Below are 22,557 nucleotides of genomic sequence, written 5' to 3'. Positions count from 1 at the left end.
TAGATTACAGGATGGCAAACAGGCTTTTGAGCTTTTACTATGAAGAAGCAAGGACAGGACTTCCAGTGGGTGTCCCAGCACTCGTCACAGGCCCAACGCCACGGAGTTGAGCTGCAGCATCTGCAGCATCGTGTGGTGAACAAAGAGCTGATGACTTCCTGCCAGCCAGGCTGAAGTCACTGCTTTAAGCCAGGTGTCAGTAGTATTAACATAAAAAATCAGCTGCTGAATACTTTCATCATGCTTTCTTCTGTACACAAGCCTCCAACACGAGTATATAGTACTGCTGCGTGTGGTTTTTCATAATCACATTTGGAAATTTGCCATGGGATTGTTCCACTACAAAAAAAAATGCAACTGCAGGATTTCAGCACGGAAGAGTAGTACAGTGGCTGTAGGCTGCGGAGGGTACTTAAAGCCACAGAGTAGCAGGAGTCTGATTTACCAGCTGACTCAACACACTGGTGAGGCCCCACATGGAGTACTGAGTCATTTTGGGCTCCCTAGTATGAGAGAGGTGACTTAGGGAGGGTGTGCAGCGAGAGGGCACAAAGGGGGGAATGAACTGGAGCATCTTTCATAAGAATCACAGAATCACCTCGGTTGGAAAGGACCTTGAAGATCCTCCAGTCCAACCATTAACCTCACACTGACAGAGCCCAACTACACCAGATCCCTCTGTGCTATGTTGACCCTACTCTTAAACCCCTCCAGGGATGGGGACTCCACCACCTCCCTGGGCAGCCCATTCCAACGCCTGACTACCCCTTCTGGAAAGAAATGCTTCCTAATATCCAGTCTAAACCTTCCCCGGCGCAACTTGAGGCCATTCCCTCTTGTCTTAGTGCTCATTACTTGGTTAAAGAGACTCATCCCCCCTCTCTGCAACCTCCTTTCAAGAGGAGAAGCTGAGAGAGCTGGGGCTGTTCAGCCTGGAGAAGAGAAGGCTCCAGGAGATCCTACCAGCGTGTTTCAGCACCTGCGGGGCGGGAGCGAGGACGAGGGAGCCAGACTCTTCTCTGGACAAGAGGCAACGGGCACAAATTAAACCACACAAAATTCCATCTGAACACAAAGAAGCACTTTTTTACTGCGAGGGCGGTCGAACGCTGGCACAGGTTGCCCAGAGAGGTTGTAGAGTCTCCATCTGTGGAGAGGCTCCAACTCGGACTGGACACGGTCCTGGACAACCTGCTCTGGCTGATCCTGCTTGAGCAGGGGGTGCTGGACTACGTGATCTCTGGAGGTCACCACCAAACTAAAGGAGTCTCTGATCTTGCAGTTCTGTGAGTTACCACCCCACCCACCAACTTCTACATACCAGACTCCAACAGGGAAATACTTTGTCTGGGGGGTGAAATGAATTCACAGTGTAACTACAAACTCAGACAACCTCGCTCTCTGAACAGTCTCTTCAGTAAATCAGTTTAAGAAAACTTTGCTTTGATGCGTGGATTTGTCTTCTGTGACATCTGTTTAAAATGTGACTTTACTGGATGCTGTCAGTGCCTAAATTGCTTTCAACCTACTAGTGTTTATATTAAATGCAACTTGAGCAGAGCTGCTCTTTCTCTTTAGAATTTGTAATAATTTACATAAGTCATTTACTTCAGCATTTCTTGTACTTGGCTGTGTTAAAAGTTTACTTCATTCTTAAAGCATCCTTTGTGCTTTTGTAAACACTGTGGGAGTGTTTATGAGCATTTTGCATAGTGAGACGGGCAGTTGGCTGAGTCAAAGAAGCCTCTAGCGTTGGTGAGTAAGAGCACCCTGGTTTAAAGGACAGAATTTCAGATCAAAACCTTTCATGCTTTTGAAGGCAAATGGCTTACAGAAGCATTTCTAGTAAAGTAATAAGCAATTAAGCTAGGCTTGTGTGCAAAAGATAGTCAACTTGATTAATTCAGTCTCCTGCCTAAACAATACTGGTGGTGTCACTTGCATGGCTATGTCATTTGTGACAGATGTGTGCTCATCCAGAGCAGTAACTGAAAGGGGAGGCCTGCCAAGGCATGTGGGTCAGCAAGTGCTGATGTACAGGGTTCTCATGCCAGGAGACTGTGGGCCAGGCAGGCACACCTGGTGGGGGCGGGCTGGAGGCAGGACTGAAGAGCAGCTGCCCCATGGCTCGTGAAGCAGCTGCAGCACAGTTAGTGTCACTGACTGTAGTGTGGCTACTGAAGTGCCCCGTGCAGGTTTCTGTACGGTGGAGAACAAGCAGACACTTGCGTGCCCGGCGTAAGAAAGTGGAAACATTCCCTTTCCATACACAGTCCCCTTCAAAATTCCCTTTAAAGATGTTTGAAATAGGCTACAAATCCCGGGTGGGACAGAAGGCTCAGCGCGGGGTCTGGCCGCCAGCGCTGTCCTCACGCCGCAGAGGTTCAGCTGCCGGAGCCCTCGTGTCCCGTCTCATCCTGGAGCAGCGGCGCCGCATCCGCAGGGCTCCCGCGCCCCCGCTCCAGCGCCGCTCCCTTCCGGGTGCTGTTCAGCGTGCCGCCCTGCCCGGGCAGAGAAGCCAGCAGTGACCAGAAGGAGACTGTTCTTCCTTACACAGATATTGCTACAGCTGCGTCCTGCCCTTCCCCTCGCCCTCCTGCAAAAACACCCAGCTGCCAGCAGCTCCAGCCCAGCTCGGACACTTTAGCAGACAGTTCTCTTAACGCAGTCCCATTTTTACATCGGGGAATTGCTTGTACACACACCCAACAGCTCCGCCGTCAGTACCAGCAGCTCGTGATGCAAGGCTACTCTGCACCTTTCAGCACACTCACCTGTTTCTTGTCCACAACATTGAGGCTAATGGAGGCAACAATGCAGGCAATGGTGTTTGCCAACATAAAGATCATCATCTGTTGCCAGCGCCACAGGGGGATCTTTAATTCACTAGAAAAAGCCAAAAGAGAATAGAATAACTAGTCACTTGCTGATATTTAAGGCAGCATCAAGTTGCAGGCACTGATTTCTGTTCACACTGTTCCCCTAAAGCACTGCTGGTGTCTCTGCTTGAAAAAAAGAAAAAGCACTCTCACCTGGACTTTGTTCCTAGAATGTGTCCAACGACCAGATTCGAAAGGCCAACTCCAACCATCTGCACAGAAGTTGCAAGCCCCATGGCTGTCCCTAAAGTTGCCTGGGGGACCACGAGAGGTATGGATGGCCACATACTAGCCTGGCAGGAGTAAGGAGAAGAGGAATTAACTCAAAGCCATATTTAAAGGATGGGAGATGGTCATTGGTTTAAAAAGGAATTTGCATTAAATGTACATTTATGCTTTCTCTTCAAAAAATCTGTCACTTATCCCTCCCAGTGTATTGGCTGGTTCCAGACTGTTCCCCATCCTTTTCAAGCAGCCTGAGACAGCACAGACAACATACGTTATCTGAAACAGGAATAACCTGATTCCAGATTTCTGAAGGGGCGTTAGACCTGATGATTTAGCTGATAAGACTCACAGGAGATTCAGGTGTTACATTCAAGGTAAAAAAGCACTAAGAAAAGCACAGATTAATGCTTCACTCTGTAGCAAATGGTCCCTTACTCTGCTTTTCATTTTGCTCCATATTGATTCTTTGGGGTTATTTGTTACTAACCAAAGTCTTCAGGACTGGGGCTGAAGCCTGGGGTTAGGCTGTGGCTGCTAAACCCGCTCATCAGGACACGGGGCAGGGAGATGTGCCACCCAGGATGTGGAAGGAGCACAGCCACAGAACACTCAACTGCAGCAGCAGGGCTGGGAACTTACGGCAGCAAAGGAGTAAGTAATCCCCAACCAGATGGTAGAGACTAACGGAGGCACAAACGTAAACGCCAGGAGGGCGAAGACGGGCAGAGTCAGTGCAGCACAGCCAACGGCAAAGACACCCCTCAGTCCAACGTAGTCCTGGCAAAGGAAACACACAGGCGGCCTCTGACAAGGGACCCCCGCAGGGCCTAGGGACAGGAGTGGCTGCCCCGAGTGGCGTTTCCTAGTTGTTGACTAGTTCCTCCTGCGTACTTCTGAACCGAGCCTGAAACCCCTGTCAGCGAATCGGTGTCCAGCACTCCTGTAAACCAGCAGGCTTTAATAAAGGGCGGAGCGGGGAGACACACCACTATGCCCTGACAATTAGAGAAATAAGGAAGGGAAGAGTTTGAGAAAACAGGGACTGATTACTTGCAGGTTGTCTTTTCCCATCTACTTGCAAAGCTTACTGTGATCCCTTCTGTTCCAGGCTCAGGTTTCTCAAAACACAACAGCCATTTGCCATGGTCTGATGCTACCACAGCACAATCAAGGGACAGAGGGAAAAACAGGTTAACGTTATTTCTTGTCATTTAATTCAGACCAGTGCATCTTGCAGTTTGCAAGGAATTAAAAGACTGCTTATTCAGCAACAAGCTAAATTCTGTTGAGGGGGCTGTAACAAAGACATTTCAAAAAATCAGGGAAAAGTTATCAGCAAACACTTTGGTTTTGGGTACTCACAATTAATATGCCAACTGCTGCAGAGAGAACCAGGGAGCTGTCGTACACTGCCCCAGCAATGTAAGCGGCTGCCTGCTGGCTGTAACCAGAATATTTATCCTGGATAAACTTGCTAAAAATAAAATGAAGGGGGGAAAAAATTACATAATTAGGATTCTTGATCTGGTTATTTTGACAGAAAGTTAGTCTGAGCACAAGCATATGAAACTGTGAACAAGCCTTTATTGTTTTATTTTTTTTGAATTGGTGCACACCATAGAGAAGCTGGTAGCTTAAATGGCCACTTTCACGATGCTTCTGCAAGTGCAGAGTAAAACTGCAGGTTGAAGTTGGGCATATGTTCAATTACATCAGCACAGCTCACAAGCAGCAGTTTGCTGTCACCTGTCCAAAACACAGGGATGGAGTTTTTTACGTTGCCTTTGAAAGGGCAGAAAGCATTATCAAGCCAAGGGTGAGAACGCTGAGGGACAGGAATAATATTTTTAAATAATCCATCAGCAAGGATCAGCATTTAAATTGAACACCTGCATCTCAGAAGTACTAGGAATTCCCCCCTGGCATCTTTAAGGAGACCTGGTTAAAGCAGAAAACATGTTTCCACTGTCAGAAGTCAGCCTTTCCCCTTTCCTAGGGACACGCAAAAAGGGCGTTAAAACTTAGTCAAATTCTTCACAGCATTTACAGTCATACAGTCCTAACAGCTTAGAAAGCCTCGCTGATTTAGAGATCTTGTAGCTATTTAAACCCGGTTTGGCTACTTGCACGGCTACTTACCATTAGTAGTAACGAGCCTTCATAGCCCGTGCTGTCAGCACACTGTGAAACAAGACACTGTTCCCTGAAGATTTACTGCAACAGAGTTTGCCAAAGAGCAGTGGCCTTGGCACCATTGTTTTTCAAACTGGGAAGCAATTTTTGCCAGAAAAGATGTGTGAAACATGACTCTTCGTGTCTGAACTTTTGTTCCACAGGGAGCAAAAAAAAAAAATAATTCTGCAGAGAGGCAGAATTGCAGAAATGAGGATTCTGTGTGATCAATAGACACCGTTTTCAGTTAAAATGAGAGGACAACTGATATACAGCCCATCTCATCAAGGCCTTGATGATCCTTGCCACCTTGAATGTCTGTATTGTACTAATAAGAGGTCACTTCTACATTTGTTATGACGATGTTGATGACATTTCTTCACTCCCCATTTCACAGTGTGTTACTATACACCACTAATGAAATACTACCAAAATAATTTTCTTTTTTCCTGCAGGCCTTTGCTAATATAAAAGTTCATATTCATTAGGTGATAGAAGCTGCATCATCCACAAACAGGAAAAAAGCAGCAAAATTACGAGTCTGTGGCAGAGCTACAGGACAGAAGCAGGAGTCCCAATTCAGTTGGGCAGGTTGCTTCCTTGTTTTAAGCAAATGAAGGCATAAAAAAGGCAGTCTGCAAGCCTTGCACTGGGATGCAGACGCTTCCTCCCTTGCAAAGGCTTAGCTTTGTTCCATACACAGCAGACAACATGCAGGAGCTGCAGGACAGAACTGCCCCAGGCCTGTGAAGCTCACACCCCACCCAGCTCAGAAGACAGCCACTTTGTTGGACTATCACAAAGGTGGAATGTCTACAGGCCATTTTTTGAGTAATGTATTTCCTCCCCTTCTCCCAAATCCTTCTGATCCTCCTTTTGCCATGTTCCAAGCTTTAAAGATTGGATGAATTATTTCCCTTTAAGTTATTTTTGCTTTCCTTCAGAAGCCTCCCTCATCTCTGAAGGGAAAGAAAGGTCAAAGAACCCTCACATCTTTAACTAGGTGTTAAAGACATGTTTCTCTGTGTTTCATGAGTGGAAGGAACAAGCATTTACCCTCATATTTCCCCGGCTTGTATCAGTCAGGGGGACTACAGCCACAGAGCAATACCTGGCGTCTGCCACAAAGGGGAAGACTCCGTTGTAGAAGAACATGATGGTGAGGACCAGGAGCCAGTAGCGAAGGGGAAGTCGCCGGATGTCCTGAATCCGCTGCAAAGATAAAATGTGCCCTCACTCACCAGGAAACAGTCTTCAACTTGACATTAATGTCACTTTCTGCAAGCCATTGAGGGTCACAAAAAATTTCAGTAACAGCAGGTAAAAGAGAATTGAAAGGCAGCTCATGTACCTCTATGCAAAATTTGGCACGTGCTGACTTCAAAGCACTCCTTCTTTAATGCTATTCAGCAAAGAAAACAAAAAAGCTTTCATCTTATTTCTATAAAGGTTATGGCTGCAGGAGCATATTCTAAGCAACCTCTATTAAGAGCCTACTGCAAAACTTTAAGTGAAACACAGTGGAGAGACACAATATAAACAGGAGTCACAACACTGAGACCGGGAAACCAGTAAGAATGCTGTCACGAGAAGGAAGCTGTCTAATAGATTTAAGTGCCATAAAAATTGCAACCTCTTGCCTGTAATGCTTGCTCCTAGACAGAAGAACGCAAGGAGGAATGGAAGATAAGGGCTGGCAAACAATAGTTCAGTACTGACCAGATTAGCTATTTTCTATCAATGACGGATCCTGTGAGCCACAGAGCAGTCCCAGAGAGAGGCTACTGCCTAGTTTTATGCACAGAATCCTCCTCTGAGCCACGTACAGTCACAAGTGACTGGCTCAAAAAAGTAACGGCGTTCAGAGTGCTAACTCGGCTCTCTGGGAGGCTGCAAATACATAAACAGAAAATTCACACTTGCCCGGTGGCTTGCAGATGCAATATCCTCAGATGGACCTGAAGAATTGCTCAGCAAGATTTAACCAGGGGTGTTAATGCCACCTCCTGGCCGGGAGCAGCTCTCACTAGTGCAGCCCTCCCTGACTGCAAAAGCCGAGCTCATGCACCCCAGGCTCCCAGAGGCCGAGATGGCAAAGCTGTCTGCACACCACATACCACTTTTTTGGATTCTTGCTGGATAACCCCGTCCAAGCCCAGTTGCTTCATGCCCACTTTATCTAGTAGGCTGACTGTGAGGGCTGAAACAAAACCAAGCACACAGAGCAGGGTACCTGGAAAAGACACAAGAGGTGTTAGAAATTCCTCAGTGTGGAGAGAGCTGAATGACAAAACCAACTGCATGTAATACGTGGAATTCTCTGTGACTCCCACTCCTGGCTTCTCTTAATGTTTAAGGGTCTCCCTTACTGCAGCCATATAGTGAGACCATTTAACTCTTACCACCCCCTCAGAGTCCGTGAGCTCTTTGCCCACTAAGCTTCCAGTGCCCTGCAGAATTGCCTGAGGCCAGTGAAGCTAAAGCCCTACTGGTGTCCAAAGAGAGCCACTTTGTTGGACTACGGGCAGAATGCTTTCTAAACTGCAGCAGGCCTGTGCCTAACAAACCAGACATTAAGAAACTTCCATGGTCCCCTGAGCAGGAGAGGTATGACACACAGGCTGGTACTGGAAGCCAAGTCACACCTCTTCGTTTATGTGACCTACTGCAGTCACTCCAGCAATCTGACCAGTTGGCACACTCAGCTCCACAGAAGTGAGTCAGATTATGCTGGATATGCCAGAAGCATATTTGGCAATGGGCATCTGCTGCGGACGTTCTTCTTTCAGAAAGAGATCTGTATCTGTTTTGTTTTCTAAAGAGCCAGAACAATCTCTGTATGTGATGCATACACACTTTGTATGATGTATTTATCCCCTCACGGACTACTGAAGTCACGGTGCTGTGCTTGCAAATGCTGCCTGAGCATGAAACTAATAGTGTCAGATGGGATGTAACACGCCATGCTCATGTCATTGCACTGAAGAGAGGACAGAAATTCCAATCTTCTAAAAATATGAGCCCTAGAACAGATTCACACTAGGAAACGTGTAACTCAGATCCTGCTTCTCATAGTAATTTATACGTACAGTTTTGACCAGTGCATGTGCAAGGCATCTTATGCTGAGACCAATACAGATGCTACTACAGAACCAGCATGTTCTGCTAGCTAAAATATGGAAGAAGAAACACATTAGATTCCTCTTTTGTTTCACTCTGAAGTTTCTGTTCTATAGGATTAAACCTACATTAAGTACCGACTACCTGTGGCTGCAGAGTGGTGTCCTCAGGGGTCGGTACTGGGACCAGTGCTATTTAACACCTTTGCTGGCAACATGGACAGTGGGATCGAGGCACCCTCAGCAAGTTCACTGACAACACCGAGCTGTGTGGTGCGGGGACACACTGGAGGGAAGGGATGTGCCATCCAAAGGGACCTGGACAGGCTGGAGAGGTGGGATGTGCCAACCTCATGGAGTTCCACAAGGCCAAGGGCAAGGTCCTGCCCATGGGTCGGGGCAATCCCAAGCACAAATCCAGGCTGGGCAAGGAGTGGACTGAGAGCAGCCCCAAGGAGAAGGACTTCAGGGTGTTAGGGGATGGACACGAGCCAGCAACGTGCGCTCACAGCCCAGAAAGCCAACCGTGTGCTGGGCTGCATCCAGAGCAGTGTGGGCAGCAGGGCGAGGGAGGGGATTCTCCCCCTCTTCTGAGACCCCCCTGCAGTGCTGTGTCCAGCTCTGGGGGCACCAACATCAGAAGGACACGGACCTGCTTGAGCGGGGCCAGAGGAGGCCACAAAGATGCTCAGGGGCTGGAGCACCCCCCCTGTGAGGACAGGCTGAGAGAGTCGGGGGGGTTCAGCTGGAGAAGAGAAGGCTCTGGGGAGACCTTAGAGCGGCCTCCCAGGACTTAAAGGGGCTACAGGAAAGGGGGGAGGGACTCTTGATCAGGGAGTGTAGTGACAGGATGAGGGGTAACAGTTTTAAACTGAAAGAGGGCAGATTTAGATTAGATAGACAGCAGAAATTCTTCCCTGTGAAAGCCCTGGCAAGGTTGCCTCGAGAAGCTGTGGCTGCCCCCTCCCTGGAGGGTTCAAGGCCAGGTTGGACGGCGCTTTGGGCAACCTGGGCTAGTGGAAGGTGTCCCTGCCCAGGGCAGGGGGGATGGAAGTAGATGATCTTTAAGGTCTCTTCCAACACAAACCATTCTGTGATTTATGATTTTATCTTAAAATATCTCAAGAAAACTGCAGATAAAACTGTCAGGCTGACACTACAGCTCTAGAGAGGGTTTTCAGGCATCAATGAAGAAAACACCACTCCATTGCATACAGAAAGCAACAGGAAAACCTGGAAAATAATGTGCCTCCTCCTGCTAACTTCCCTCTTTCAGGTACTTTTCATAACTGGACAAAACAGGCTACCCTCAGAAAACAAAAGGCCAAAGCACCAAAGAAACTCACCTCCCCAAAGTGTCCACTGCATTCCAAATTTTGCCTCAAACTGCTGGGTGAAGAAGAAGTTGAGGACGCTCCCAAGACGTGAGAAAGACAAAGTCAGTCCAAATGCCAGTGCCAGTTCCTTCCCCCTGAACCAGAAGGCTGTGATACGATTCTGCACAACTTGGAGGAGACAAAAATCCTTGTGGCCAAGAGCATTGCATAAAAGCAACAAACGCAGCCTCTCAATCTAGAGTACCTGAGCCGGGGTAAGAGACCTCCATGCATCAAGTGGAGGTAGTGTCAGCTTCGCAGTCCATTTTAAAACATACTAAATCATGCTGAGACATGGGAGGTGAGCTTAATTCCTCAAATAAAGCAAGCAAAAATACCCCTAAAGGCATAGCAATCACATGTGAGTCCCCACCCCTGGGAGAAGGATAAATTTGTTAGAGGGGAAGACTTTTAAACATCTCAGCACACATTAAATCCATGCAACCCTTCAAGGAGCAGTATTCTTCTCTTAGCAAGGTAGGTTCCCGGTGCAAAGCAGGTGAAGCTGACTGGTAGGACAAGGGTCTAGGTGACAAATTAAAAATGTATCATGACCCTCTAGTGAGGTGTAATTAAGAATGTGAATTCCTTACTAGTAAGTGACCCATTCCCAGAGCCAAAGAGCAGTCTTCCTGTTAGCATCATTGGTAGGAGGTATGGCGACCCCTTGAAATGTGAGCCTAGAGCAAAGATTGATGATCCCAGCACAGTCATAAGAGAGAAAACAAAGACACCAACTAGGGAGAAAAAAAATACACAAACCTCAACAGACATGCTGAGATCAGGACAAAAGCATTCTTTGTCAAAAAGCAAAAGAGCAACCTCAAAACACGCCAGTGAACCTGTGAGCTCCCATCAGTTTACTCTCATTTTAATTTTGTAAAAACCGGTCTCTTTATAAAATGACCTGGGAATCCTCAAAATAATGATGATTTTATCATGGTGGAAGGTTAGAGAGGCAGAATAAGTCAAATAGGGGACTCTGAACTCTATATAGAGTCCCTGTTCCCGTCCTGAGCTCCACTGCAGACTATGGCCTAGAACAAGCAATGTCCTTCTGTGTGCCTCCGTCTCCTCATCGGTAAGATGTTTACCTCTAGAGACAGAGCATAACTCCATTTGCTGGGACTGCTGGGTCTTAGATTATGGCACACGCCAGAACAAACATCAGAGCAGGGAACAGAACACTACTTTGTCCGATCAAAACCAGATAACGCTACTCCCTGTTATGTGCATGCCAGAGGAAAGCAGGATTACTGTACTGCCGTGTAAATTCAGGTAAGTCAGTGGTCAAAGGATGAAAACGTCTCAGTTGCCTTCATGGAGCTGCTCAACTAAGCATCACGCACTCTGTACACAGAGCTGTCCCTCCTCTCCCATCCCTCTGTTATCTTCCTGAAGTGGAACCTTTGACCGTCCCTTTGCACTGAAAGAACACCCTGAAATCCCACCTCACTACAAGAATAAAGGAATCAGTCCTCAGAACTTACAGCGATTTCCTAGCTTATCAATCAGGAATCCAGCCAGAATAACCACTACTGCATTTCTAGGAGAAAACAAGAACAGAAACATTTGTGTCTTGCTGCTGGGAAGCAACTAGCAAACTACCCCGCCCCACCAAAGCAAGAGAAGTGACTTACGTCCACGCGTAGATCGCGTACAGCAGGTTGTACTGGGCAGGTGTCATTCCCAAGCCTTCCACACAGCCCAGCAGGCTGTCATGCCCGGTGCTGTTATGATGGGTTCCATTGGGGCAGGTCAAGTTCTGTGTAACAAGTCACAGAGCCTGTGTTAGGCAGCAGACACAGAAACCCTACACATTCCTTTAAAAATGAAGTTAATTTCTTGCTTACTAGATGCCTATTTCTCCTACTCTGTTCCCACTTCCATGACCAGGAATTAGTGGACTTGTGTCTTCTCCCAGGACGCCAGCCCTTGCCAAATGAGAAATGACTGGCCATCAGCACGTCACACCTTCCCTTTCTCTTTCTGCGGCAGTAGTGGCAGGAGCTCAGCACTTTTATACACATTTCAGTCCAAAAGAAAACCCAGGAGACTGCACCAGGAGGTTTATCTGATCCCTTAGTTTCTTGCCTATAGTTTAGTTTGATCTGACTCTTCATTACATACTATAAAGTCTTAAGCAGTGCGTAAATATGAAACTTAGTAGTAGGCCATATTAATTCACAGCTATAAAGTATCTGCTGAACAGTAGGAAACTGGTAGTCCTAGCTTGATTTCATAACATCATTTTTGCCACTGAAAAGCAGCATCTCCTCAACACCATATGATCAGGAAGAAACCCTAGATCTTCCAGCTACTAAAAATGTACCTACATTAGGAAATGGACGCTAAGTTTTCCACACCAGTAGGCACAAGCTTAACATCTTGAATAAGCACAAGAAAAGCGTGATTTTAACCACATGGTTTTTATATAGCCATCATATTTGCAAACCTGTCAGATCTGCTGTAGGGAGTTGTCTGAGGCTGCAGGGAACAGTTCTCTAGAACAAAGTGTTTTCACTGCAAGCACTGGTGTTAGATGTCTGACTACCACTGTACCTCTTGTGTAAGGCAGGTAGAGACTAAATTCGCCAGAGTAAAAATATGATGGGAGTGTCAACAGATAAAAACATGGTTTGCACAGTACCTAACAGAAAAATATGGCTTGGCTTCACTACCCTATAAAGTTACCTAGGCAACGAGATATGACATAACCTTCCCTTTACTCCATAAATAAACGACTCTTCTCCCACAGACCTATGAAGTTGCGGAGGATCAACGAATAAATACTGCCCTTTTTTTTCTTTTTAGTCCTGTTTGCAATGACAAACTACGCCCAACTTAGCCTGGACATCACTGTCTGAATGATACGGATTAATTGCATTTAAAAAACCCCAAAAGTTACATGGAAGCTAATAGGTATTTCTGCCCTTGCTATTGAAGCACAGAACTGTGAATCTCAGCCTGCACATACTAACCTACCAGCAGATGGCACACACGAGTAAAATCACCTCTCAAAAGACATGAAAGAAATGCAATAATGACAGATAAACGAGTCAAGAATTTGTCAGGAATTCAGGTAAGAACTCTGAGACTTCGGCATTCCTGGAAAAATCCCAGAAATAACTGGGATGTCAGTCTGAACCCTGAACAACAAAATTTTGTAGCATTTGAGAATACAACTAGTTTTTATACAACGGTTGTCCTGTGATCTCCCTGCACAGCTCTCTTTCGGCTAGCAAACTAACACATTATGGGATGCCTGCAGTATCAGGAGGTATCTGAAGGCCCAGAAAGCCTTTTTTAGTCTCCTATATACAACATCACTAGGCTTCCAGTCCAGCGGGGGACTAATCATAGAATGATAGAATCACAGACTGGTTTGGGTTGGACAGGACGTTAAAGACCATCTAGTTCCAACCCCCGTGCCCCGGACAGGGACACCTTCCACTAGCCCAGGTTGCCCAAAGCCCCGTCCAACCTGGCCTTGAACCCTTCCAGGGAGGGGGCAGCCACAGCTTCTCGGGGCAACCTGTGCCAGGGCCTCACCACCCTCACAGGGAAGAATTTCTTCCATCTATCTAATCTAAATCTGCCTCTTTAAAACTGTTACCCCTCATCCTGTCACTACACCCCCCGATCAAGAGTCCCTCCCTCCTTTCCTGTAGCCCCTTTCAGTCCTGGGAGGCCGCTCTAAGGTGGCAGTTCCCTCCCTGGAAGGGTTCAAGGCCAGGCTGGACGGGGCTTTGGGCAACCTGGGCTAGTGGAAGGTGTCCCTGCCCAGGCAGGGGGGTTGGGACTAGGTGATCTTTAAGGTCCCGTCCAACCCAAACCGTTCTGTCACTGTCCCGGGTTCGTGCATCTTCTTCACAGCAAACACACCATCAATAACACACACCCCACACCCCCCACACCCCCCCCAGCTCCCGGAACAGAAGACCCAGAGTGTGACTCCTATTCCAACACCGTAAGAAAAGGTTTTGAAACTCCACCAGGGAGAGCGAACTCTCCGTTTTGCTGGTTCTGCCTTTTTTTGCCCTCCCGCTGCCAGGCTGCAGCCCGACGCCCAGCACTCACCCCCTGGAACTGCTCCTGCAGGACGCTGGGGATGTCGAAGCAGAAGTAGGAGCCGAAGGTGAGGAGGCAGTTGAAGAGGAGCACCACGAACCTGAAGGCGGCTGCGGGACAGAGAGGAGCCACCTCAGCCCACCCGGCACCTCGCAGCGCGGCCCGGCCCGCCCGCAGCCCCCGGCCGCGCCTCTGCCGGGCGGGCCCAGGGCTGCGCCCGACCCCCCCCTCCTCCGCCCGCGGGCCCCGCGCCCCCGGCCGCGCTCACCGCGCTCCGCCGCCGCCGCCATGCCTCAGCCCGCCCCTCCCGCCGGCCCCGGCCGCTGCCCGGCCCCGCCCGCCCGCCCCGGGGACACGGCCCAGGCCCCGCCGCCGCGCCGCGGGGGGCGCCGCCGGTAGGCCGCGGTATGAGCCGCCGGTAGGCCGCGGGACGACCCCGCGCCGGGGCCTCCCCCTCGGGGCGAGCCAGAGCCGGAAGGGCTTGAAGAGAGGCCGGAGGGAAGGATCCGGTTTTGAAAAGCAGCGAATTATCCTCAGTCAAAAAGAGGAAATGTAGTCAAGAGAGTTAAAGCTAGTGCATGTAAAAGGAAGAAGTCAAATGGGTAACTACGAGATGGGAAAGAGCCGACTAGGGAGCAGCAGCACAGAAGAAACTGGTTTGTAATGCATCATAAACCGAAGACAAAAATGCAATGTTTGGGGGGAAAAAAAAGGGCTATCTTTGAGGGTGTGTTAGTAGAAGTGTCTCATGTAACAAATGGGGAAAGGGAGCAGTTACTTAAGCTAGTAAACAATACTGCACAGAACAGAGAGAAACCCGCCAAGCATAAACTAGAATTTTCTAGTTATCACAAGAGCAGAGTCCTGGTAACAAAAAGAGGAAAAGGAAACAAGAAAGAAAAAACCAAACACACACACACACCCCCCAACCCCCTATATGATTGAAAGGGTTAAGTGTATTTCTCTTCCTGTTTGAATATATTCTACCCGAACAAGACATGAAGAGCCATCAAATAAGGCAAACCTCACAATGGCAACAGCGAGGGCCAGCACCTTACCTCATTTTAAAATAAACCTTGATAAATACACAAATAAAGCTATGTGGCATGGCTGTCCACAGCAAGCAGCAGGACTTGAGAATCCCTAAGTTTCTTCCCATTCCTGTGTCAGTGGGTCAGGGGTACACACACAACAGGAAAAGGTACAGGATGAAAAAATAACCTTGAGCAACCCGGATACAGGTTGTAAAATGTTCACTGTGCTGATGTTACAGGTTTGGTAAGCCTAAGTTTATTTGGGTGGCCAGTGCAATGCTAAACAAGTTTTTCAGCAGTGGTGTGTGACTGAAAATAGTTCAATAACAATTTTAGGAGCATCTGATTTGTGGACAGAGTCAGACTACAAGATATCCTTTAATTTTATCCTACCCTATGATTTCGCACTTTCTTGGGCTGCAGGTGTGGAGGATGCTGAAACAGCATCATTCCCTTATGTGCAGAGGATGCTTTACATCGCTGGCCTGTGTTTCCTTACCTAGCAGTGGTGGGCTGACCCCGACGAGCAGGTGAGCCCCCACCCAGCTGCTCACTTCCCCCAGTGGGATGGGGGAGGAGATCGGAAGGGCAAAAGTGAGGAAAAAACCACAAAACCTTGTGGGTTGAAATGCAGACAGTTTAATAAGTGAAGGGGGAAAAAAACAAGGGAAAAAACCCAGGTGATGCACAAGCAGTTGCTCACCATCAACAGACCGATGCCCACTCAGCCCTCAAGCAACCTTGGAAAAAACTACACCCCCCAGCTTTCTTGCTGAACTCGATGCTACACAGCATGGGGCATCTCTTTGGTCAGCTGAAACACGGTTGTGTTACCAACGTTGTTTTCCTCACGAGCCTGAAGCACTGCACTGTATCAGCTACTATGAAGAAAATAAACTCTTTTCCAAGTAAACCCTGCACACTAAGAACTGGGTCCTGAAAGGCATTCTTTTGACCAAATAAAAATGTTTTATAGCAGCATTTAGCAAAAATAAAAAGTGTCTGGATAGCAATAACATTTTTATGTACTTTTCTATGTGTGTATATATATGTGTGTATACAAAAATATGTGTGTGTGTATATAAAACATGTAATTTTGTGTGTGATTGATTTGAAAACTAGGGTTAGAGCTTTCCTAATGATTTGCAGGTTTTCAGAAACTAGCTGGGTTTTGATTCTAGGTACTTCCTTACAAAAGCTATGAAATGCTCCCAAGCCCAGTTCTTTCTAACAGTGCTGCCCCTCTTTTCATTTCTGATTTATGTCTTCATGAAGGACGCCGGCTGGCAAGTATCGTTAAAATGGCATCTGGGAGAGACTTTTGAGCTATCAATATATTGCAACAGCACTGCTTTTTAAATTCAAAGAATGAATCTAAGATCCCAGACTTGGAAACAATACATCCGTGCAGGGTACTAAAGCCCACAGAGTCTCAGGTTCTATAACCATTACTAGCAGCGGCAGGGGTGGGAGCAGCAGCAGGTTCCTGGGCTGTATGAAGTTTTGTAGCACCTCTAAGATGTGTTTGTGCCACTAATGGTTGGCACACACTTCAGGAACCTGTGTGGCAATCACATTGCTAATGAAAAATGCTATATGCTGGACAAAATTCACTGTGGTGCCAAAGGGCTGGAAAGGAAAAATACTGTCAGCATCCTGCTATGTAAATAATAGGTTAAAGATAGTGGATTCCTTTGCATAGTGAGTCTGGACACACACTTCCAATTTTCTCCCTCAGAAGTGTTTTGTTTTCCATATATGTATATATGAAATATCTTCTGTGTATATATGGAAATATATATATTCTATATATTTCATAATATTCCATGTTATATATATGGATTATATATATTTTCCACATATTTGAAACACTTCCCCCTCCTTCCTTTCAATCTTTGGCTAACAGGCTATGTGAATTTGATGTGTTAGCATTAATTCATCTTTTCAATTTTACTCTTTTCCCCCCTTTTAGCTCCAGCTCATAAATGTTCTGGAGTAGAGATTGGAAGTATGTTCAATTCCTGAGCCCTTAATACGAATTAGTATACAGGACTACTGATGGTGAGATTTGCAATGGTGGCATGAACGTTTGTCCAGATGCAGGTTACTGCATGTCCAGAAGAACCTTTAGGCTGTCTTGAGGAAGAAAAGGGACAGGCATTAAAATACTTTTGGTGTCTTGTCAGTTAAAGATAACTTTCTGAGCACGGTCAGGTGAAATACTTTCCTGCTGAATCTGTATGTCAGCAGCTCTGGTGGGTCTGCTGTTGCTCAGAGCTTCCTAGAAGAGAACCAAAACTAATAGACATGACTGATTAAAAATCTGTGATCCAGAAGTCATTTGGGAACACTGAACCTAAAGACTGTTGTTATTTCCATCTTCCATCCAGTAAGCAGTAGAAGAGGTGTGGGCTTACGTCGCAAACAGAGTAGGAAGATCCAAAAAACTTAAAACTGAAGAAGCAGCCGTATGTCAGAACCAGGGGCAAGAACCAGACCAATTCAGACAGAGGAGAGAAAGAGGAGACCTCTTTTTCCATTACTGCTTCAAGGAAAATAGTTAATATTTGATAAGAAAAATCAATTAGCTGACAAGATGGAGATTCTGAACACAACCTATGGAAACCATCCTTGAAGAAAACCTTTAATGTAGAGGATATCTGATGGCTTTGTGAGTTCTGGAGCATGGTTGTGTGTAGCTGGTTGACTCAAGGTTTGCTTTAGGTTCTGCCTCGTAAGTATATCTGTGATATTAATATTGTCTCCTGGCTATTAGATCTCTTATATTCTGTCAAATTCTGTTCATCTTAACTTGAATTTTTAGGTGTTCAGTCATTCTGATTTTATTTGAATGATTACCTGGTTCCCATACCTGTGCATCCATAAATGTATCATCATAACATTTTGCCTTGACTGTAAATTTATTCTTTTGTTATTTCCTGAAGTCCTGGTTTTAGTCCTCTCATAAAACCCACACAGATAATTGTAAGTTTTACAGAAAGCTTACTGAAAGTAGTATCAAGTCCTTCTCCTGCCGTTGAAGTTCTTGTACCAATTTTTTCTGATTTTATAGCTTCAACTTTCTATCTTAAAACAGGCAGTCTAGTCTGGTATATGTTTCCTCTTGTTTAGCTGTATTTTTCATCACCAAGATCTGAGTCTCAGGGACTCCTTGAGTACTCTGTGGACAGTCCCGTGAGTTTAACACTTAACTTAGTAAAGCATGTGTCATTATTTGCATTCTGTTTCAAGGCATTGCCTTACATGAGAGAAAGCAGTGACATTGGTTTTGTGACAATTTGTGTTCAATCTTTTTGAAAAAAAAGCATACTGTATTATTTCTTATCTCTTCAGTCATAAACAGTCAGGTAAAAGTATAGCTGTAGTAAGTACAACATTTTCAAGCAGGCAAGTGATTTTAATTTATCAGGTGTTGTACTTTGCTTTGCAATGAATTGCATATTTCTTTTGAAAAAGGAGGAAACCAGAGGATTAATATGTAGACATTTAATGTATTTTGTCATATCCTTCTCATGACTGCGTATTTTTCTTACTGACCAGCCAGTGTCTTCTCCCAGGCTCGCTGGGTCCCCAGAGACTCTTCTGCTGCCAAGCTCCGTTGTTTTGCTGCTGCTGCTGCCAGAGGCTCTGTCACCAGATGCTGCGTGACCAGATGATGCTGCCTGACCAGATGATGCTGCCTGACCAGATGCTGCGTGCGGCTCCCGCCGAGGCTGAGGGAGGAAATTCCCCAATGCAGGGGGTGAGCAGCAGGGAGGAGGAGGGTTCACAACACGGCAGGAAGAGCCCCGCTTGTGTGTGATTGCTTACTGCAGTGTCTGAGGGATGAGCTGTTCTTTTTTTCTCTGTAATGTCCTTGCAGTTGCGAGAGAGTTCTTTAATATAATTAATGATGTAACCTTCCCTAGCGTTACTGCTCCATTTGCTGATGTTCACTCCAGCTAGCTTAGAAGCTGTCCCTCCCAGGGCTTCAGGACAGACCTTAAAACCCACCATGGATTTCATATGGCACTAAACTCAGGAGTCCTGTTAGTTAATTATATTCTTTGCCCTTGTCACAGAGGCAGAATTTTCCCTCTTTGCTGAACCACAAATGAAGGCAACCTCACTCTTTTGGTACTTGTACTGCATCTCTTATTGCCTTATCTGAGCATCTGTTGGTCACCTTAAATTTGTACTGAAGGTCTCTTAAATGTAGCTTAGGTTTCTACAGGCTCTGCAAGAGTCTCTCTCCTACTTAATAAAAAGCAAATGGAAAGAAATGGGGGAGTTGATGTAAATCTAAGCACTAAGGTATGTGCAGCTGCCCTTTTCTGCTTGAAAAGATTGTCCCTAGCCAGGCATGTCCCTGCACCTGCAGTTTGTCAGCTGAAAGCATGGGAGTAAAAATGGGGCTGGGGTTCAGGTCCAGGACACGGGAAGAAAGCAGCATGCTGGTACAGAATATACGTGGCAAAACTGACATTTGAAATATCCCCTCCCTTCTTGTTTGTCTCTGTCTCTCACTGGCATGGAAGGATACCAGGTGCAGAAGGGCTATACAAAACATACAACAGCAGCCAGTGTTTCTGAAAACATCATGAGCTTCTGCACATTTTACTATGCTTCTACTCTATCTTAATTTACCATGAGATACCCTTCCTTGCAGTGGCTATGGTTTTCACATAATATAGCTTGCTTGGGGGTTTGGGTGGGGTTTTTTTCCTCTCTATAGTTTATAGGGCAGAGAGTAGAAGGTCTGAGATCAGCAGGCCAGGACATCCTAGCCTCCTTCAAGAAATCTTTTTTGCCTTCAGTTCAAGGTCTACTCATTGATTGAATATGCAAGAAAAAAATAATTAAGTCCACATGCAAGTTAGTAAAAAACCCCCAGCCCCGAACTCACACTTTGCATGCATTTTTGGTGTTAATATTCACCATGAATGTAATTGTCATCTCCCCTGAAAAGCACACTTGGATATCAATAATAAAGCAATGAGAATTAATAAAATACAGAGATGGAAGATGAAACTCTGATCCTACGATAGTTAGGGCAGATCACCACTGCCATCAGTGGTTTGGTAATTAGCACAATACTGTCTTAAGGAAATACTACACCATTTATGTATCATGTCCTGCTGTACTGCAGAGCTCTCAAGTGAACTTCAGCTGTGAGTACAAGGGACAAGTTAGTGCACAAATTGAGCAGTTTATTGTGACAGATCAAAGTAACAGGGTATATGCTGACTTTGGAGAACCATGTCAAAAAGACATTTGCTTTAGGCAAACATGCCATTTTTAAAACTGTGTCCAGAAAATGCTTCTGGAGTGCACTGAAGAGAGATAGAGGAGAAATTAACTTTTCTGTTGCTAAACCATGTCATCGCAGCAATGAGTAGTGCACTTCAAAAACCAGCAGATTGGAAGAAAATTATGTCAGATCTTATAAATCTGTTTTAATCAAAATATTGTCAAAAATATAATTACTTAAAGCATTTCAAAGACAGAATCACAGTGCTAATAGTGAGTTCATCTCTGTTTTCTTATGTTCTATAAAGAACTCAAGTAAAATAGATTACAGAAAGGAAGTGGAGTTGCCTTCAGGGATGCAGACATCCGTGTTTGCGGATCTCAGGGATTTCAACCAGAATGCAAGTTGCTTTTACTAATGTTTTATGAACAAAAACTCTCCTGAGCCTTCCTACAAAGCCTGACTTCCTCCTCTTCTATTCACCATCATCTGAAGAATTAAGGCTCTGGTTACAGTTCTGCCAGAACCTTCAAAACGCCTCCTTGATTAGCCATTAGGATTGGATAGGGAATCACATTATGTGGTCCCTAACAACTGTCTGAGTTCTTGTTTGGTATTTGCACAGTCCTGCCTACTGCTCCTTGATTGAAAATGCTTTTGTTTGTTTGTTTGTTGTGCATATTTATACTAGTGCCATTTAAACTACTGAAGAAATGTAAAAGATTAGAGAGGATGAACCGGTACGCCTGTTTCTCCACAGGTTACAGAGCCAAGCACTACATCAAAGCAGTTAATTAAATTTTGACTAAATGAGAGTATTATTTGTAAAACGATGATGGAGCTCTCAGTAGGGTGAGTAGATGTACACAGCTAGTCTATACAAAAAATTCATGGTTGTGAAGGTATCCAACATGTAGTTTTATCTACCTTTTTTTTTTTATAGTCCATTTATTTAATAGACACTCTGTGTAATAATGTAGAAAACTACATGCAGTTTTCTTCAGTCAGAAGAGAATTGAACAAACAGAAATCTGAGGGTCTGTGGACTATAAGTACCTACCAAGGAATGGCATCTGATTCAAGACAGCTCCCGAGTCCTGTAGAAGGTATATTAAGACCCCGTGGCTGTAAATTAAAAATAAAAATTGTAAAGCTGGAAATACCAGTAAGGTTTTCCACGAGATATAGTAGATTGTCTGTTTAGATTGTCTATTTAAAAATGAAGGCTGAATATCTCTGTAACATACATTCTCTGGACAAAGCACAAATCATTACCACAGTTCAGAAATTACTGGGTGAATGAGGTTTTGTAAAACCACCAGAATGTTTTTTTCCTGATCTTAACAAATATGGAAGAAGCTTCTGTAGCGGGAGATGACCTCAGTGGTCTTCTGTAAACATTGTCTTTAAAATGCTTATGCAACTCCATGAAATTATTTGAAGCCAAATCAAGCATTCCTCTTAAACTTAAAAGGAATACTACTACACAGTTCTTACGCTAGACAGAGATAAACCTCTTTAAAAAGGTTTTATATGATCCATTCCTGCAGCTAGATTTCGCCAGTCAATTCTCCAGATACTGTCTTACAGAAAGGAAGCACAAGTAGTTTCTGCTGTACAGGTATTTTTAAATGAGAATAATCATGTAAAGAAAGTCTGGTTTACAGAAATCCTGTCTCTGCTACAACTGTCATGTTGGTACTATGATGCCATAATTTTCTGCAGAAACAACACCTTGGATTTCAGCTGAATATTATTTGAAGGTAAATTCTAGCCACTAAAAAAATTTAGTATTTTCCTTGGCCGTGTGCTATCAAGATAAAAACCTAACTTTCACACAGCAAAGTTTCGACTGTCCAAAAGGAAAAAAAAAATCTAACTGAAGATCGTGTTGTTATTAACAACCAATCCTTGTTTTTACTTGCTTATTCTCGGCATTTCTATCCATTTGTCACTCCTTGTGTGTTGCCTTTGTATTATCTACTTGGAAAAGTAAACTCTTTAGTAAAGGGACCTTGCAGTCGTATCTACAGAACAATTAGTTTTTAGCATATATAACATAATAACAATTTGAATCATATATAAGGTCCTATGCTAGATGCAATAAAAAAACCAAGAGGGATAGAATAAGCAAATATTTTTCTTGCCAACTTTCATTTTGAAGTGGTAATTTTAACTGTTTCTCACATGTGGCAGCACCTAGCATTTCTGCTGTGCCTTGACTCATATCTAGACTTTAAATTATTTATGGATTTATAAATACAGGGATGTATATTTTAATGTATAATTTAACTTAAGGCAATCACCCACCTTTTTCAGTAGGAGCTTTAACGACATTATAGGACTTGAACAAGTTGTCGTTTGTAGAAAGGAGAATGTAACTAAGCTCGGATCACCTCACTCAGGGATGCCTGCTGCACCTCCTGA

At 45.1% G+C, this 22,557-nt stretch overlaps 1 protein-coding gene across 1 annotated transcript; it reads right to left on the bottom strand.

The window, feature by feature from the left end:
- Nucleotides 1-1,066: 1,066 nt before the first annotated feature.
- LOC141950802 (lysosomal dipeptide transporter MFSD1-like) lies at nucleotides 1,067-14,158 on the bottom strand. Its single transcript, XM_074886120.1, has 13 exons — nucleotides 14,114-14,158; nucleotides 13,855-13,955; nucleotides 11,415-11,539; nucleotides 11,265-11,320; nucleotides 10,368-10,511; nucleotides 9,745-9,903; nucleotides 7,397-7,512; nucleotides 6,391-6,491; nucleotides 4,470-4,581; nucleotides 3,747-3,884; nucleotides 3,033-3,172; nucleotides 2,775-2,886; nucleotides 1,067-2,501 (listed from the first exon to the last, which is right to left on the bottom strand). Exons 1-13 carry the CDS (start codon nucleotides 14,133-14,135, stop codon nucleotides 2,385-2,387), a joined length of 1,443 nt encoding a protein of 480 aa, XP_074742221.1. The 5' UTR covers nucleotides 14,136-14,158; the 3' UTR covers nucleotides 1,067-2,384.
- Nucleotides 14,159-22,557: the final 8,399 nt, after the last annotated feature.

This window comes from Strix uralensis, chromosome 16 (genome assembly GCF_047716275.1).
Source record: "Strix uralensis isolate ZFMK-TIS-50842 chromosome 16, bStrUra1, whole genome shotgun sequence".
Classification (NCBI taxonomy): domain Eukaryota; kingdom Metazoa; phylum Chordata; class Aves; order Strigiformes; family Strigidae; genus Strix; species Strix uralensis.
This window is presented reverse-complemented; position numbering and strand designations above follow the sequence as displayed.